Source organism: Lathamus discolor, chromosome 5 (genome assembly GCF_037157495.1).
Source record: "Lathamus discolor isolate bLatDis1 chromosome 5, bLatDis1.hap1, whole genome shotgun sequence".
NCBI lineage: Eukaryota > Metazoa > Chordata > Aves > Psittaciformes > Psittacidae > Lathamus > Lathamus discolor.
In genome coordinates this window covers 125117724-125135515 of record NC_088888.1, presented here as the reverse complement: position 1 = coordinate 125135515, position 17792 = coordinate 125117724, and the positions used below count along the sequence as shown (strand labels likewise).

The 17792-nt window shown below is 53.7% G+C and overlaps 1 protein-coding gene across 1 annotated transcript; it reads right to left on the bottom strand.

Moving 5' to 3' along the window:
• Positions 1-16045: 16045 nt before the first annotated feature.
• On the bottom strand, positions 16046-17192 carry NKX2-2 (NK2 homeobox 2). The gene is made up of 2 exons (XM_065682571.1): positions 16934-17192; positions 16046-16686 (listed from the first exon to the last, which is right to left on the bottom strand). The coding sequence occupies exons 1-2, from the start codon at positions 17190-17192 to the stop codon at positions 16127-16129; spliced, it is 819 nt and encodes a 272-aa protein (XP_065538643.1). The 3' UTR covers positions 16046-16126.
• Positions 17193-17792: the final 600 nt, after the last annotated feature.

Below are 17792 nucleotides of genomic sequence, written 5' to 3'. Positions count from 1 at the left end.
GCACATTCCCTCTGCCCTGGTTGTTGTTCCCCTCCCAGGGCTGCTGTTGCTGTGACTGGATCCTTGCAAACCCAGCTCTGTTGTGTGCATCTTTGCTCTTATCCTTTGCAACCCCAATGTGTTAATAGCAGATCTGCAACAAGTGCCACTGGAAGTACTTTATGCTGCAACTGCTGCTGTTCCCGCTTGCTTTACACTTGATTATAAATGATCCTGTAGAGTTTTATTGTTGATACTTTTTATGTATCTGTGACTTGTCAGAACTCCTTATTACATCTCCAGATGCCAGTAAATGTGAAGCCTAAATCCATCAGTCACTTCTTGAGGCTTGTCTTCCTTTGAGAACCTGTTTCAGTGTCTCCTGAAATCAATGTGAGTCTTTCCATTGATTCCAATGGATGTCAAGTCAAGCCCTTCTTTAGACTGAGATGGCAGGCACCGTTTTTGAATTGGCTTTGAGTGCCCTACACCTATGCTGATGGGACCCTTATTCATCCTGGCGCCCCTAAGAGCTATATTAACAATGATGGTGAAGTCATCCTAAATAGATTCAGATGAAACCCTTGTATCACACCGCATCTTCTGTTTTGTTTTTGGAGGGGCCTAGAGGAAACTAGGATTGAAATAACTTCAAGTTACCTCTTTGAGAGCTGTGTAGGCAGTTTAGGAGGTGGGAGAAGACTCAAGTGGCATGTGTTACAGGCTTAAGACTGATAAGGGTGATAAACAGCTTGGCAAACTATCTAGTTGTGTGTGGTTTTAGGTGCTCCACTCTGGTGTTCGCTTCCAAAGCTTCATAAAGGAGGACAGAGCTGCACTAACACAGCCAATGGAGGAGTCGAGGGTGGCTTTTGTCCTCTGATGACTAACATGCTGCAGCCAGATGGAATGGTATAAATCTCTTCTTACACACAACCAAGCCAAAACAAATATTATGCAATGATTAAGTGGCAACCCAAACAGAAGCAGGCATCCTGCGGGCTGGAGCAGGAAACCTTGGGTTCCAAACCTCGAGATATGTTAATTTGATTTGTTTGATATAGCTGATGGCTATCTGAAGTGGCCCATGAATTACTGATGGGAACCAGGAAAGCTGATGTTTGCCTTGGAAATCCAGCTGAAGAAAGTGGAAACTGAATATTTAGGAACATCATTACTGTTTGCATGGGTCACGTGAGGGGGTCCTCACAGCCTGACACTGTCCTTGATGGTGACCATTAGCAGGAACATATATGGAATTCCCACTCTCTGCTCTGTTAATGGCTCCTTACCCAGCAAACTAATAGTAGTCCTTTAATGCAACCAAAAGGCGCTTAATGGAGTGGGTCAAGCCCCTCCACTCCTAGTTCTTGGATAGGGGAAGGAAACTGGTTTTGTTCATGTTTCTGCTCTATAGTGCCATTCTTCTCTATGGTGGGATCGACCAAGATGTTTCTTGTTAAGCAGAAGACTTTTTTTCCTGACAGCTTTTTAATACCTTCTACAGGCTTCAGAGAAAAATGTGTGGAAGATGGACACGGGGGTGTGGGTGAGCGTAACCAGTCTTTATCCTGAGGAGGTTGTTTGTCTTGATCTTGTGGTCCCAAGGGACGTGGTGGGAGATGCAGTCACACAGCCAAGAAACCAGCTCTTGAGGGTGAACCCAAGCCCTGCTCTGTGCTGCTGTTGCTCTGAAGGAGGAACAACAGAGTCCTTCAGTTCCTCTGGCTGAGCTGGGACAGGAACCTCCCAAAACCCAGGTAGGCGCTGCCTTCTGTGTTCACCTGATGTAGCCAGAGTGTGAGCAGAGGATTGTATCTGAAGGGGGGACTACAGGAAACCTGGAGGGGGGCTTGGGACAAGGGCCTGTAGGGACAGGCCAAGGGGAATGGCTTGAACCTGCCCGAGGGGAGACTGAGCTGAGCTCTTAGGCAGAAGCTCTTCCCTGTGAGGGTGCTGAGGCGCTGGCACAGGGTGCCCAGAGAAGCTGTGGCTGCCCCATCCCTGGCAGTGCTCAAGGCCAGGTTGGACACAGGGGCTTGGAGCAAGCTGCTCCAGTGGAAGGGGTTCCTGCCCGTGGCAGGGGTTGGAGCTGGAGGAGCTTTGAGGTCCCTTCCAACCCAAACCAGGCTGGGGTTCTAGGGCTAAACTTCTCACACATTACATAGCCAAGGGTTTCTAAACTTTATCTGTGGTGCTACTGAAAACCAGGTCCTTTGTGCTTCCAAAACCTCCATCATGTGAAGAACCATTTGCTTCAGCTTCTGAATTATATTAATGTTTCTCTCGCATGAAACATGCACAAATAACGGCGTGAATGCGAGTGAGAGCTGCGGCAGTGGAGCTGCACTCAGCTGATGAACTGTTCTTGGTCTGAGCCGGTCCTGGATCCTCTCATAGTACCTGCAACCAGCCTTGTGTCCCCAGTGGACGGTCATCACCACCAGCACAAAGCCAGGCATGTTCCCCTGTCTGATGGAGGATGCTTGGCAAATAATGAATCACAACTGGTGCAGGCACAGAATCACAGAATCCCAAGGGTTGGAAGGGACCTAAAAAGATCATCTAGTCCAACCCCCCTGCAAGAGCAGGGTAACCTACATCACACAGGAACTTGTCCAGGCGGGCCTTGAATATCTCCAGTGTAGGAGACTCCACAACCCCCCTGGGCAACCTGTTCCAGTGCTCTGTCACTCTTACAGTAAAGAAGTTCTTCCTGATGTTAACGTGGAACTTCCTATGCTCCAGTTTACACCCATTGCCCCTTGTCCTATCACTGGATATCACTGAAAAAAGCCTAGCTCCATCATCCTGACACCTACCCTTTACATATTTGTAAACATTGATGAGGTCACCCCTCAGCCTCCTCTTTTGCAAGCTAAAGAGACCCAGCTCCCTCAGCCTCTCCTCATAAGGGAGATGTTCCACTCCCTTAATCATCTTTGTGGCTCTGCGCTGGACTCCTTCAAGCAATTCCCTGTCCTTCTTGAACAGAGGGGCCCAGAACTGGACGCAATATTCCAGATGCGGCCTCACCAAGGCTGAGTAGAGGGGGAGGAGAACCTCTCTTGACCTACTAACCACTCCCTTTCTAATGCACCCTAAGATGCCATTTGCCTTCTTGGCCACAAGAGCACATTGCAGTGAATGTGATTGAAGGGTAAGACTGCAGACCAGACCCAGTGGAAATGCGACAAGGGGCAGATGTCAGCACTTTAGCTGAAGGATTGAAGCAAGTGTGGTGTATTCCTCTCACAGTGAAGCTGCGTTGCTCGGCCACAGAGCAAATGGCATGACTGAAGACTCCATATTCTTACTTACCAAGGAGAGGGCTGGAATGAAAGGGGTTACCTGGCAGTGACTTCTTGGTGTTGTAAGAGGTAGTAAATAAGATAAAGGTGGACACAGGATGATGGATTAATAGAATCCTAGAATAGTTTGGGCTGGAAAGTACCTCAAGATCATCCAGTTCCACCCCCCTGCCATGGGCAGCGACACCTCACACTAAACCATCCCACACAAGGCTTCATGTGACCTGGCCTTGAACACTGCCAGTGATGGAGCACTCACAACCTCCCTGGGCAACCCATTCCAGTGCCTCACCACCCTCACAGGAAAGAATTTCCTCCTTAGATCCAATCTAAACTTCCCCTGTTCAAGTTTTAACCCGTCACCTCTTGTCCTGTCACTACAGTCCCTGACGAAGAGTCCCTCCCCAGCATCCCTATAGGCCCCCTTCAGGTACTGGAAGGCTGCTCTGAGGTCTCCACGCAGCCTTCTCTTCTCCAGGCTGAACAGCCCCAACTTCCTCAGCCTGTCTTCATACGGGAGGTGCTCCAGCCCCTGATCATCCTCGTGGCCTCCTCTGGACTTGTTCCAGCAGTTCCATGTCCTTTTTATGTTGAGGACACCAGAACTGCCCACAATGCTCCAGGTGAGGTCTCACAAGAGCAGAGCAGAGGGGCAGGATCACCTCCTTCGCCCTGCTGGTCACGCTCCTTTGGATGCAGCCCAGGATCCGGTTGGTTTCTGGGCTGCGAGCGCACACTGCAGCCGGCTCATGTTCATTTTCTCATCGACCAGCACCCCCAAGTCCTTCTCCGCAGGGCTGCTCTGAATCTCTTTAATAGTCATTCTTAAAGTAAAACGTATATCACACTTTTATCTGCCCGGGCCTCTGAAGGACCACCATGACCAGAGGTGCATGGGGAGGGCAGAAAGCAGGATCTTCTCCAGGAAGCCAGTGTGACGCATACAGAAAGTTGTGCAGGAGCTTCTCCAGAGCTGTGACTCACAGTGATCTGTGAAGAAGAGAACATGCTCACTGCAGTTTGCTCTCAGCTGAAGCACACCCTATGGGCTCTAATGGAGAGATGTTGTTTACCTCTAGCTGCAGATCTGACCTCAGCAGTAACAGAGAGGTAAAAGCAAGGAGATGGAGGACAAAAACCTGTCTCTAGCACACTTTAAGGTTCTTAACCCAGACACAAAGCATGGCTACAAAGGAAAAGGCAGCCCTAGGGCTTTAGTTTAGGCCAAACAAAAATGACTTGTTATGGAAAAGCAGTCTTACCTTGTTTACTGGTTCAGCTTTACATCTGAGCTGTGAGTGGGATGGAGTTGAACAGTGACTTTTAGGTTCCTATATGAATACTTCCACAATGTTTTAGCTAAACGGAGAGTCTAGAGTCAGTTAGGGTCTCTACGACAGTTCTAAACTGATGATACATTAGGCCAAATGGCTTAGAAGATGCCACTGAGTTCATTTATTCCTTTACAGATGCTGGAGTGTCCAGAAAATAACATTTTCCAAAGTCTGAGACTTCCAAAGGCAAAAGGGTTCTTCAGTCAGGTTAATAGGTGTCTTCAGACTTTGATGGGCTCGGGATCAGGAGGTGGATCCATACATGTCAGTGCAGGTGGAGCTTGAGGTTTGTATGCTTTTTGGTGAAGCATTTTCCCAGAACTAGCATACCATTGCCATAACCCTTATGAAAACTTCTGCTCATGCTGAAGATGACAATGCCAGGGTTCTGTGATTGTCTGTACTAGCTGGCAGGCACTAACTTGCTACCAGTCTGTCCCAGAGTGAGTTTGGACAGACCAGAGTTTGCCCAGGTTTCTGTCAGATCGAGCCATGCAGCGCTGAGGCTGCAGTTGAATAATGGGGTGGTTGGTACTCACAGGCTGCAAACACAGAAGTACTTGGTTCAAGAAGAATGGAGGAGAAGAGAAGTTAACCCTGGATGGCCCAGACTGCAAAAATCACTTTCAATATTACCTTTTCTCCGTTGTTTTAGTTTTGTAATCCGTCTATTTTAATGGATCTATTTTTCCCAATCTTTATATTGGAAGTGGGGTATGTAGTTACAGTGCCCAGCCCAAGGAGTGGTGGGATGCCGGTTGGTACAGATGGGGTGATCATAAAGGTCGACCTTGTTGATCTCAAAGGTCTTTTCCAGCCTAGCTGATTCTGTGTTCCTATGATACCATCTTTGCTTCTCCTTTCCTCCTCCTCTTAATCAGCTTCATTTGTTCTCTGTTGACTCTGGGTTGAGTTTTATTTCTGAACCACTTACCTTAAGAGAGCCAAGCCACAAACAAGCTGCAGATGTTCCAGTTGCTGTTTGCTTGCCCTCTGTAATACGGAGTTTTAAGTGGCCTCACTTGAGAGGGACAAATCAAGCAGTCTCCTGAAGACCACAGCAAACAGCTGCGATCCCAAGTCACTGCTAATGATAACATTGAATTCTCTTTTGTAGTGGATTTTCATCCAGCTGTTGCCTAGCTCTGAAAGGACCATCAAAGGCAAGTCCTGCATTTATCCATTTCTTCAAAACAAGCATCCTATAAGCCATGAGTGAGGTTTTTCTTTTGACCTTTAAAGCCTTTGTCTTTGGAAATTCGTGGTAAGAATTACACGAACCTTGATGTATTTTCATGCTGGACAAACTGCTGCTATGGCAGGGGTGAATCAGTGTGATGCTTAGCACTGCCAGCACCCCTTTCTGTGCCTTTCTTAAATGCGTGTGTAAATTCATGTGTTGCATATATAGATTGAGGCTGGTGGTGGTCACAATGGATGCACGTGTGAAGGCAGCATCCATGGAGCCAACAAAGGTGACAGTGAGATATTCTCCCCTTAGCCCCTTTGGTGGGTCTAAGGGTGCTCATTCCCACCATAGGGCTCATGTGTTATTCCCTCCATCTGGGCTCTGTGGCAACCTCTGAAATCACCAGCAGTCCCCTTTCCTTCCTCACCTGTCATGGTACCTGAGCATGAAGGTGATGGGTCTGGCGCGTAGCTGCTGCCCCGCTCCACCTGGGATGACAGCAGTGGGGGAATTCCAAAAATCTCTGGGTATCTGTGATGCATGCTGAGCTCTGCTTACGTCTCAGCAAAGGCAATGTCTCGCCTTTCTTCTAAGGCAAAGTAAGGTCAGGTTAGAAGTCACTTGTGTATAAATGGGTTTTCTGCGGCCACTCCGTGCGCTGTGATTTACACCTGGTTCAGGCTGGGGGCCTACAACATACTTTCAATGAGGCTCTTATGGCTGCGGTGAGCTTTGGTGAATATACCTGGGGAAAACCCTCAAGTGTTGTTTGCTGCAGCTCTGTTTGGGGGCACACAGACCATCCCTGGCAGTGCTCAAGGCCAGGTTGGACACAGGGGTTTGGAGCAAGCTGCTCCAGTGGAAGGGGTTCCTGCCCGGGGCAGGGGATGGAACTGGAGGAGTTTTAAGGTCCCTTCAACCCAACCTGTTCTAAGCTTCCTGCCATATTTACTGAACTAAGCATGTTTCTGCTTGTGCTTAGGTTGTGGAAGGAAAGCTGCTGCGCCATGGACCGGAGTCCCTCAATCCCTGGAGGGTTATGGAGGCAGAAGCATAAAGAGGAGGAAGAGGAATAAGCAAACCCAGCGCTGTCAAAGAGCGCATCTCTCCCATTGCGTGCATCACAGGCTCTGATGTCCTGCACCATTGCTGTTGCACTCTCTTCTTTGCAGAGTTATCAGGCTCTGGGCTCTCCTGGGAGCAGCTCTGCACCCCTTTGGCTTCCTGAACATGGAGCAAGGCAGGTCCTTCTCCATGGTGTGGCTGAGGGTGAAGCCTGGGCTGAGCCTTGGATAAAGGACATGAGGGATTTAAGGCCATTTTTATCAGAAGCATATTGAAGCTGAATTTCTTGGTCTGATCTTGGATAACAAACCAGATGTGTGCTTGTCTGGGTTAGAACAACCTGTGACTTTCAGGCTTTTGAGGGACAGCTTTGAAGAGGGGGGAAAAAGTGTGTCTGAATAAGAAAATAGCTGGGAAGCTCCATGACTGGGGAAGTCCTCGTGGGGTTATCTTGGTTTTTACATTCTTGGACAGCAGCAGATGAACTCTTCCTGCAAATGCCTCCTTCCTGCAAGGTGTTATTCTACGATTCCATGTGTACAACACATCCCCCAAGTCACAGGGAGGGAGAAGCTCTCCCACGTGCTCTTTGCAACCCGCTCATCTCCATCAGCCTCAGTGAGTGACCGCAGGGCAGGGGGATGAGGGATGCAGCCCCTGCCAACACCTTGAGGCTGGCACTGAAATGATGCCCCAATGACCAGGGGAGGAGGTAGACACCCTCCTGGCACTTCGGTGACAGAAAGCACACTTTCCATGAATGGTCACCAGGTCCACTTCGTTTCTTAGGGTTGATATAACCATAGATGCTAAAAGGATCCTGTGCTTTAAGTCCCCCAAACCTCCCCCATCCTATATACTCCTCGTAGGCAGAATAAGGTTTGGTATGTTGAGATGCTTGAATTCTGTGTGTTTCTTGGAGTTATGTTGGTGTACTGCTTTTGGTGTCCTTTGCACTTACATCAGAATACACATACACCTTTTGAAAGCGATTCTTTCCTTTAGTAGTTGAAGCAGTTCAGGCTGTTCCAGCAGCCCCAAGCTGTGGTGGTGATAAATGTCCTTTTACACAGTTTATTCTGAGCAGCTTTGCTTTCTCCCTGAAACGGTGCTGAAGCCCACGAAACGCAGCACATCTCGGTGCAGGATCAAGGACTCTGCTTAAGTGACTGCAGCAATTCCAGGCAAGTTTCTCTGAGCTCTCAGTTTTACGTCGCATGGTGAATGTTTTCTGGCGATAGCACTGACGTGATTTCTAGCAGTTAAATCCCAAAGGTGTGACTGGAACTGGGACCTGTTATATGCGCCCCACTTACCTCGCACTGTGCAAACCTCATTTGTATAAAACAGTAAAATACATTCAACAATAAAATGGAGATGTGAAAACTCATGTTTTAGGTTGGTTTCGTCTGATGTATGAAACTCTTCTGAAAGAACTGTTTGGTTTGTATGTCAGTACATTTTTCCAGCACCTTTAGGAGCTGCACATTGATGTTCATGTTTTTATCCATGGCGCAGACTTCAGTTGCTGTGGTTGGCCAGAGCTGCTGCTTATGGTTACCCGGGGAGCCTGCAGGAAGGGAGGATGCTGCGCCCCAACTGTAACACCCTCTTCAGGCTTAAATCCTTTGTTTTCCAACCTAAATGCTTGTCCTTTGGACCTGGAGCATCCCAAATGCCCTGAACCTGCTGGTTCAGGTGCTCCATCCCTGGCAGTGTTCGAGGCCAGGTTGGGCAGAGCCTTGGGTGGGATGGTTTAGTGTGAGGTGTCCCTGCCCATGGCAGGGGGTTGGAACTGGATTATCTTAAGGTCCTTTCCAACCCAAACCATTCTATGATTCTATGCTTGGGGTGGGACCGGCATCTCCTGGACATTGCCATGGCCAGGGAGAGGGGGAAGAAGAGGGCAACAGCCTGAAAGGGGAGCCAAAGAGGGGTGTCCCTCTTGTCCAGCCCCTGGGCCAGCTGGTGTGGGCAGCATGAAGGAACCCAGCGCCATGAGCTGGTGCTGAAGCTGCCTCTGAAGCCTGCTGTGTTGGGAAGTGGGTGGCAGCCACCCCCTGGGTAAGGTCCAAGCACCCAGGAGTGGCAGAAGAACAAGTGCTGGAGCATCGTGTCCCCTCAGGTGAGTGACGTCTGTCAGGCCCCCCTGTCTGTGGAGCCATGGCACCACTGTGTGAGGTGGGAGCAGTGCTGAGAGCATGGGGGGCACCTCCAAGGGATGGCTGCTGCACAGTGAGGTCTTTGCCCCATGAACCCAGCCAGCTCTTGTTTCCAGGTGCTCTTATGTATGTGTATGTACATGTAAGGAAGGGAAAAGAGGCAGAACTGGTGGTTCTTTGTACAAAGTGTCCTTAACTATCATTAGTTAATTACTGTGCAAACCCCAGCGAATTTGCCATCACTGGAGGGTGAATCCTCTGAATCAAAGTCTTGCTGTTCCCTGCATTAAATGCAGAATTTAAGTGATGCTTCACCTGGTGAGAAATGAGCATGGGATGGACAAGCCCGTGAAGAAAACCAGGTGGTTGTGGGGCTGGGAATGGGTTATTTCCTGGGGAAGAACTGCAGATGTCTGGGTTGGAGGGTGCTCATCGTGCTGCACCCAGAGGGAACGGCAGCCCCTCGCTGTGGTCCAGGGTGGGCAGTGCCAAGGCTTCAGTCTCAGTTTGCTTAGGTGAGGGCTGTATCTGATTCTCTGGAAGCATTTCCTAGTGGGATCATGCTGGGGAGGTCACTGAGGAGGGGTGAGCAGGGACCGCTGCTCCCGGGAATGAGCTGGTGCTTTCCCAGACTCAGATCTCAGGAATGAGAGCTGGCATTTTCCCCAAGCTGGGTTCTTCTGGTACAAAGCTGTCCTAACTTGCTGCTATGGGCTCTAACCTGTTGCACAGATGCTTTCACATGCCAGAAGTGGGACCAGCTCCTCCTGGACTCTTGGTTTTGGCACAAAATGGGAGCATTGTGATTATTCTGAAGCTGGTTTTGGCTCATAGCACAATCTGAAGAGCATAGGGCGGGGAAAAGCTGCCCTGAGCAGCCCTGTGGTTGTTGCACGGAGCAGCGGGCTACCTGCTGGTGGTGGGGGCTTGCTGAAGGCACAGCATGGGCAGCCAGAGGCCACCAATTAATTGGCCTTTCCCAAAGCGCTTTTGAGTTGGATCCTTCAAAACCAGGGATGTCTTTAAGCATGTACCTGCAGCAGTTAGAGGTGTGACTGCCTCTGTGTGAGCCAGGCATGCCCCTGGCACATTCTGAAGCAGGGAGGCAGCTGTAGCCATCCCCATGGCTGGCTCTGATTCCACACAGGGATGAGAAGAGATGGAAACCTGGGAGGAGAGCACGCAGGTGCTCTCTGGAATGCTGCATTACCCTCATTGCTCCACTGGTGTGGTTATTCTTCTGGTGCTGGTGATGCTCATAACTATATGATACAGGTGCATACCTTGCACCAAACCTTGCTTAGGTCTTGGACATGTGTTGTTTGCCCAAAGGATGGGTCTTGAAGGGCTGTGTGACCCCTGGGAGCAGGAGGGGCTGTAATACCCCCAGCCTCGATAGTAGGAGTCCCCAGTCTTGGTGTCTTGCCCCACGTAAGGATATGGGACTGGTATCTGTGCTTAGAGCTTTGTTGTATTTCAAATCAATGGCTTGGGATTCATCAGTTTAGGCCCAAGGATGCTCCCTCCTACAGACGGGTGGCGCTCTTCCCATTAACCCATCACGGAGCCAACCAGCTTGGAAAAGCCCCTTAAGCTCACCCAGTCCAACCACTAACCCAGCACCGCCAAGGCCACCCCTGCCCCATGGCACTGAGGCCTTGTCTCCACGGGCTGTGAACCCTCGCAGGGCCGGTGCCTGCAGCCCTGCCCTGGGCAGCCTGTTCCAATACCTGAGCACCCTCTGGGGCAGGAATTGTTCCTCAGCTCCATCTAAACCTGCCCTGGGGCAGCTTGAGGCCGGTTCCTCTTGTCCCATCCCTGGCTCCCTAGGAGCAGAGCCCAGCCCCATCCTGGCCCCATCCTCCATCCCTCTTCTTCTTGTGACCGAGCCGCTGCCGTGCCTCCGACCTGGTCCAAGGGCCCCTCTCCCCGGTGTGACGCTGTGCAGGCTCCCGGCCGCGATCGGCACCAGCCGAGCCGGAGGGAGAAGAGTCCTGGGGTGGGGAGAGCGGCCCCGACGGCGCGTCCCTTATCCGGCAGCGCCTCCCTGCGGCCGCCCGCGGCCCAGCCAGACGGGGGGTGGAGACGGGGGGTCGGGGGCCAGTGCCACCGCCTCGGGTCCCGCCGGTTCCCCCCTGCCTCGGCCCCGGGGGAGCGCCGAGGGGCAGCGGGGCTGCGTCCGGTGCTGCGCGGGGCTCTGCTGCCTCCCTGCGGCCGCTGCTCGCCGGGGTGTGGGGTGTGGGGGGGTGGAACTACAGCAAATACATTTAAAATACATCTAAAATGCATCTAACATAAATCCTTCCGGCTGCGGGGAGCAACAACCCCCCCTCCCCCCCCGCCTGTTTCTGTCTGGGGAACCAGCGGCGGACCGGGGCCTGGGAGTGGAGATTGCAGGCGCGGGGATAACAGGGAGGGATGGAGGGATAACGTGGAGGGATAACGTGGAGGGATAACGTGGAGGGATGCGGAAATGGTAACGGGAGAGGATGTGGGATAACAACAGGAGGTGATGAGGGATAACAACAGGAGGTGATGAGGGATGGTAACGAGATGGGATGTGGGATCGCGACAGGAGGGGATATGGGGATAACGGAAGGGAGTGTGGTGGTGACAGTAGGTGATGCGGGGATAACGGAGGCGTTTGCGGGGGTGATAAGGGAGAGGATGTGTGGGTAACATGCAGGGATGCTAACGGGATGGGATGTGGGATAACAACAGGAGGCAATGTGGGGATAAAAGGGAGTGAGTGCGGGGGTGACTGGAGGTGATGCGGGATAACAACGGGAGGGGATGAGGGGAGAGCATCGCCCTCCTGGAGCCACAAGTGCCCTCTCCCCGCATCACCGCCCGGGCCGTAACTCGCCGCTCCAGCTGCCCCGGACAGGTCCCCCCGCACCCTGACCCCCCCGCAGCCCTTCCCCACCAGCCCCTTAATAAACACCGCCGAGAGTTGCCCTTCTGCTTGGTAAATATTGGCTTAGCTTTTCATTGACCGGCTCTCTTGAAGAGACCCGAAAAATCCACACCGGTTCCAAACTAAGCCAAACAGTCAATAGGTGACGAAGTAAGTTATTTCCAGGGCTTAAGGGGCTTCCAGCTCATTAGCAGGTGATCCGCCCGCCTGAGCAGCTCCCTCCCTGCGAGAGGGCGGCGGAAGGAGAAAAGGGGGGAAAGCTGGAGGGGGAAAAGGGAAAGGAGCCCCAGGAGCGGGACCCAGAGCTCCTCACCGCCCCCCCCAGCAAACAGGTTTCTGCACCAAGTCGCGATCCGCGGAGCGTGGCGCGATCCGGACCCGACGGGCGGCTCTGCCGAGGTGCGGCTCCCCCCGCGGCTCCCGGTGGTGGACAGGGGGGCACCGGGGGGGGAGTAGGGGGGGTAGCGGGGCAAAAGGGAGAGGCTGATGCCAACAGTGACGGCAGGAGCGGGGCGGCCGATGTCGCCAGCGCGCCCGAGCAGCGCTGCGCAACCCCTCTGCCTCTGCCTGGGACTGGAAGTGCCAAGGACAGTTGGGTTGAGAAAGCGGTGTCCCCCTCTTCATCTTTTCCTCTGTTTTTGTCCTTTTTGCTTTTCTCCGTTTTCTTTTCTTTTTTCCTTTTTGTTTTCTTAATTTTTTTTCATTTTTTTCTTGTTCGTTGCTTCTTTCCTTTTTCTTTTTTCCTTTTATGGTCTTTTTTCTTGTCTCTATTTTCTTTCATGTTTTTTCTTTTCCTTTTTTTTTTTTCTTTATTTTCCTGCCTTTTTTTTCTTTGCTCCTTTTCTCATTTTTTGCTCTCTTTCGCTCATTTTCTCATTTTCTTGGTTCCTTTTCTTTTATCCCTTTTTCTTTTTTTCCCCTTTCTCTTTTTATTTCTGTCCTTTCTTTTTCGTTTTCCGTTTCCTTTTTTTTCAGGATTTTTTAAATTATTATTTCTTCTTCTTTTTTCCCCTTTTCTTCATCCCCCTCGCCCCCGCTTTTTAAATCCTCTTTTTCCCCCCATATTTCTTTATCTTTCTTCCCCCCCCCCCCTTTTTTTTCCTTTTCCATTGCCCTCCCTTCCCCTCTCTCCCTCCCGTCCCCCCCCCGGCGGCCTGCCTTGCACAACCAGGAGCTACGACAAGAAAGAGCCGTTTCTCCGGGGCAGAAGCGGGACGTGCCAGCCCGCCGCGCGGTACGGCCGGGCCGCGGAGGGAGGCCGCCTGCATAACATTACCGGCCCCTCAATGCAGCCTTGTTCTGCTGCCCGCCGCTGCCTCCGCGCAGCCCCCGCGCAGCCCCCGCGCAGCCGAGCTCCGCTGCCCGGCCGGAGGCGCAGGAGCGGGCCCCGACGTGGCTTTTACGGGGGAGATGCGCTTGGGTCTTGTTGCGGGGGGGAGAGAGTCTAATTTCCTGTGAAATGAGAGAGAAACTTGTCAGCGGGGACCAGGAGAAGAGGAGGCCTCTGTTAGCCTTCAAAGAGAGCGGGAGAGAGGGAGAGAAAGAGAGAGGGATTCTTTTTCCTTGTGTCCCCCCCACCCCCCGGGTTTTTTTTTTTTTTTTTGCCTTCCAGAATAGATATAGCACGAATTTTTAATTCGTCTTCCTTTCACAGACAACAATGCTGGGTTTGAAAGCTGGGCACAATTTGGGTTTTGTGAGGGGTCCCCCGGCCCAGCTGGCCATATGGGATACAACATGTAGAACACGCCTAACAATGAGCACGAGTGACAGCCCTAACAAAACGCAAAGGACACTGCTCCCTGACTCCGGGATGGACTGCCTCCCCGAAATGAATGGAATGGCCCCAGAAAGAAGGGAGAAGGGGGGAGAAGAAAGGAGGGAAGGCACAGGGAGGGAAGGCACAGGGAGGGGGCTCACACCACCACCACCACCACCACCCCCCTTAGACTGTCTCTCCTCTTTCTCTCCCACTCCCGGCCCGGCCCTGACTGCCTTGGCCTCCGTCTCTTTAATATGCACGCCTCTAACATGCTCACCTCCCTGCCTCCCCCATTGTGCTGTTTTGTGAAGTCTACTGTATATTGTGCAAAGATAGACTGCCCGGAGCTGGCCCGGCAGCATGGGAGATATAAGGCCACGGAGGTTAGGGCCACACAACTGGTTTTATAGACTTAGCAGAGCCTGGGGGAAAAGAGAAAGAGGGAAAAAAAAATGGGGGAAAAATAACCAAGAAGCGGCAGGTTTCCTTCTCTCCGCTCCTGCCTCGCACGTTGGGGCTGCAAAGGGGAGAACCTGCACGTATTCGTGTTCCCCCGTTGCTCCGGGACCCGGCGGAGGTTCCCCGGGGCTGGAGGCCGGTTCCCCGCTTGTCGGGCTGGCTCTGCCTCGGTGGATCCCCGCCGGGGCACGGGCAAGTCACCGGCGGCGTCCACCGAGCGGCTGCCGGGCTTCGGTGGCTTGGGGACGGGCTCAAGCGGCGGGGAAAGGGGGAACGGGAAAAGGGGGATAAAAAGGCAAATAAAACCAGGAAAAGAGAGTAAAACCAACCCAGCCGCAGCGCCGGGCGGCGCCGGGTTTGGCAGCCGGCGGAGGTTGCGCCGGGGCGGGTTGGCTCGGAGGGGCACGGCGGGGCCGGTACCGATTGTTTCTTTGCTTTGGGTGCTGAACTGGACCGGCTCCGCTCGGCTTGATAGCGGCGGGACGGGGCGGGCGCTACCGCGGTCCGCGCACCGCACGACCCCCGTTTGTTGATGCATTTGTTTGGTGTTTAAGCATCTTCCGCAGCCTAAAACCCGCAGGGGAGGGAGAGGAGCTCGCAGCCGCCCCGGCGCTGCACAAACCCGCTCCGAGCCGGAGCCGCGACCGCCCGAAACCGGCCGCCACTTCCCAAGGGCCGGGCCCAGTCCTCGTTTCACGGCGGCCAGGCCGCCAACACCACCTCCCCCCCCCCCGAATCTGCTGCTTCTCCCCCTTTTTTGGGGGTACCCCAAGTGTTCCCCTCTCCCTGACCTGTCCCAGCCGCCGGCGCATCCCCGAGGGCTGAACGCGAAGTTTCCGAGCTCCCTTCTGCGCAAAACGGACGCGGGGGAACGCAGGGTGGGGAGGGCGATGATGGTACCAGAACTGCGGCCGGGGAAAAGCAAAGCCACAGATCCCAGATAATCCTTTAACCTCTCGCCCCGATTTTCGCCAGCGGGATGAAGCCGAACGCCCCGAAAAAAGCCGGTTTGCCCCTCCAAGAAAGAAGTTGCAGGGTGGCCCTGCTTGGCCGGGTCTCCCCGCCGGCCCCAGGCCGAAACGTGGCTAGGAGGCGGCCGAGGAGGCGAACAAATCCGATCGGCCGTTGTTATCGGTGCTGCGAGTTGTTTTCCTTAAAAGAGGAAATTAAATTTCCTTAAATAAAATTAAAATTCGTATTAAAATATCGCGCAGAAGGAGCCGCTTCCCCGCGGCGGCGAACGGCGAGGGTTTAAGCCGCGTTTCTTTTCCCTCTGCTCCCGGTTACTCGGGACTAGTTGTGCGCAACCCCTAAGCGAGCTCAACCAAAACCAACATCCCGGCCGCTCCCCACGGCACAAAACACACCCGCTCCGAGCTACCGGGGGCTCCACGGGGCCGAGCATCCCCATGGAAGGGGGGAATCGAGCCCCCCGTGTCCGGGTGCCCGCCCGGTCCTCACAAAACCACAGGAGCAGCGGGGAGCGGGGTTTATTCTTCCTTTATTTTTTGTTTAATTCTGACGATCTCCCCCCCCCCCCCCCTTTATTTGAGCTGTAGGTAGACAGGATCACTGAATGGCGCAAAAATTTCTGTAAACAATGACGCACAAAAAACACCTCCCCTCCCTTCCCCCCCTCCCTGCCTCCCCCCGAAATGAAACCGAGCCGCCCCCCAAAAAATAGAGGGGAAAAGAAACGGGAGAGGGAAAAAAGAACCAAACCAAAACCCAAAACCAAATCCAAACAACATAATAATAATAATAGCAATAATAATAATAATAATAATAGCGTTTCCCTCTCCATCCCTTCCCCCGCAGTTCTGAGTTTTATTTTTGGAGCATCAGTCTGTCTCCCTCTCTGTCTCGCTTTATTATTTCAGGGTTTTCCTCCTCTTTTCGCGTATGGGGGGTACGCGGGTGCGGGGGGATGCTCGCTCCCCTCCAGCCTTCACCAAGTCCACTGCTGCGCTTGTACCAAGTGGTGTGCTGTGGGGTACTGGGGGTTGCTGGCCGCGCTGTACTGGGCGTTGTATTGCATATGCTGTAGGGACTGGGCGCTATAGGCGGAGAAAGGGATTCCCGTCTGGAAGGTCGCGGCTGCCAAGTCCTGAGCTTTGAGCGTGTGGCAGGGTTTGCCGTCCCTGACTAAGACCGGCACGGCCACCCGCCGCGGGGAGGGCAGAGGAGTCACTTCCATACCTTTCTCGGCCCGGGCCCGCTTCATCTTGTAGCGATGGTTCTGGAACCAGATCTTCACCTGGGTCGGGGTGAGGCGGATCAGGCTGGCCAAGTGCTCCCGCTCCGGCGCCGACAGGTACCGCTGCTGCCGGAACCGCCGCTCCAGCTCGTAGGTCTGCGCCTTGGAGAAGAGCACCCTCCTCTTCCTCTTCTTCCCCGCGTCCCCGCCGCCCGCTGCTTCCTTCTCGTTGTCGGGTGACTCGTCTGCCGACGGCTCCGGTGACTTGGCGGATGGGTCCTGGCCGCCGCCGCCCGCCGCCAGCCCGTGCACTGCAACCGGGAGCGGCCCGTCAGGGGGGAGCGGACGGGGGCGAGCTCCGCGCTGCGCACCCCCCGCACCCCGCATCCCTCCCCGCATCCCGCCGCGGCGTGGGGCGGATGGAGGCACCGGCCGGGGGCTCAGCCAGCAATGGCGAGCGGCGAACACCCCCCAGCACCCCATAGACACCTCCCCGACCCCTCCTGCCCCACCGCCGGGAGCGTAGGGCTGCGCGGCCCCGTCTCCGCCGGTACTCACGGGAGTATTGGATGCCCTCGGCGCTCGCCAGCCATCGCGTGTAGGGATTATCGCTGCTATCGTAGAAGGGGTTCTTCAAAGGCAGCGTCTGCACAGCGTCCAAGGGGGTCTGCCCCAGCACCCCCGCTTTCCTGGGGGGCTCCGGCGCTTCGCTCTCCTCCTCACCCCCCTCCGCAGCGGAGCCGTCCTCATCGTTGGTGTCGGGGAGGTCCAAAATGTCCTTCACCGAGAAACCCGTCTTTGTGTTGGTCAGAGACATGTTCCGGCCAAATTTAGGCAGGGAAAGTTGGAGGAGCGGCTCCGCCGACCGGCCGTGTCACGGGAGCCACGCACACGCGGAGCGGCGACAGCCCCGCCGCGCACGGCCACGGGGAGCGGGGCCGGGGGGGGGGGGGAGGAAGGAACGCGTGGAAGGGGGGGTTAAATATAACGGGAACACAGGTTTATAGGGAGATAACCGAAGCGGTTGGTGCAAAAGAAGAAGCGGAGCCGCCGGGGTGGATCTCTGCGGTGGTGGTTTCCACGGACGGGCTTGTTGTGCCACGGGGGGAAATTCAGAGAGCGGGAGCAGCTTCGGAAATAGTTTGTAACTCCAGGGGGAAAAGGGGAGAGACACGCCAAAAATTAAAAATAAATAGAAAAAAAGAGGGAGCAAAAAGGAAAAAATACAAAAAAAAAAAAAGAAAATGGAGACAAAAAAAAAAAAAAAAAGAAAAAATGGAAGGAAAAAACAAATCACTTCTGGCTGTTGCTCAAACACCCCGAGCCCGCGCCTGCCGCTTGGAGAAGCCGAGCCATTGCTGGAGCGAGCCGTCCGTGTAAGGCTGGTCCCCACACATGAACCTGCCGAGAGGAGGGA

Excerpts from the sequence above, each read along its gene's own strand:
- NKX2-2 (XM_065682571.1), bottom strand. The coding sequence starts at position 17,192 with ATGTCTCTGACCAACACAAAGACGGGTTTCTCGGTGAAGGACATTTTG. Across the intron at positions 16,687-16,933 it reads CGAGGGCATCCAATACTCCC|TGCACGGGCTGGCGGCGGGC; the intron begins GTGAGTACCGGC and ends TCCCGGTTGCAG.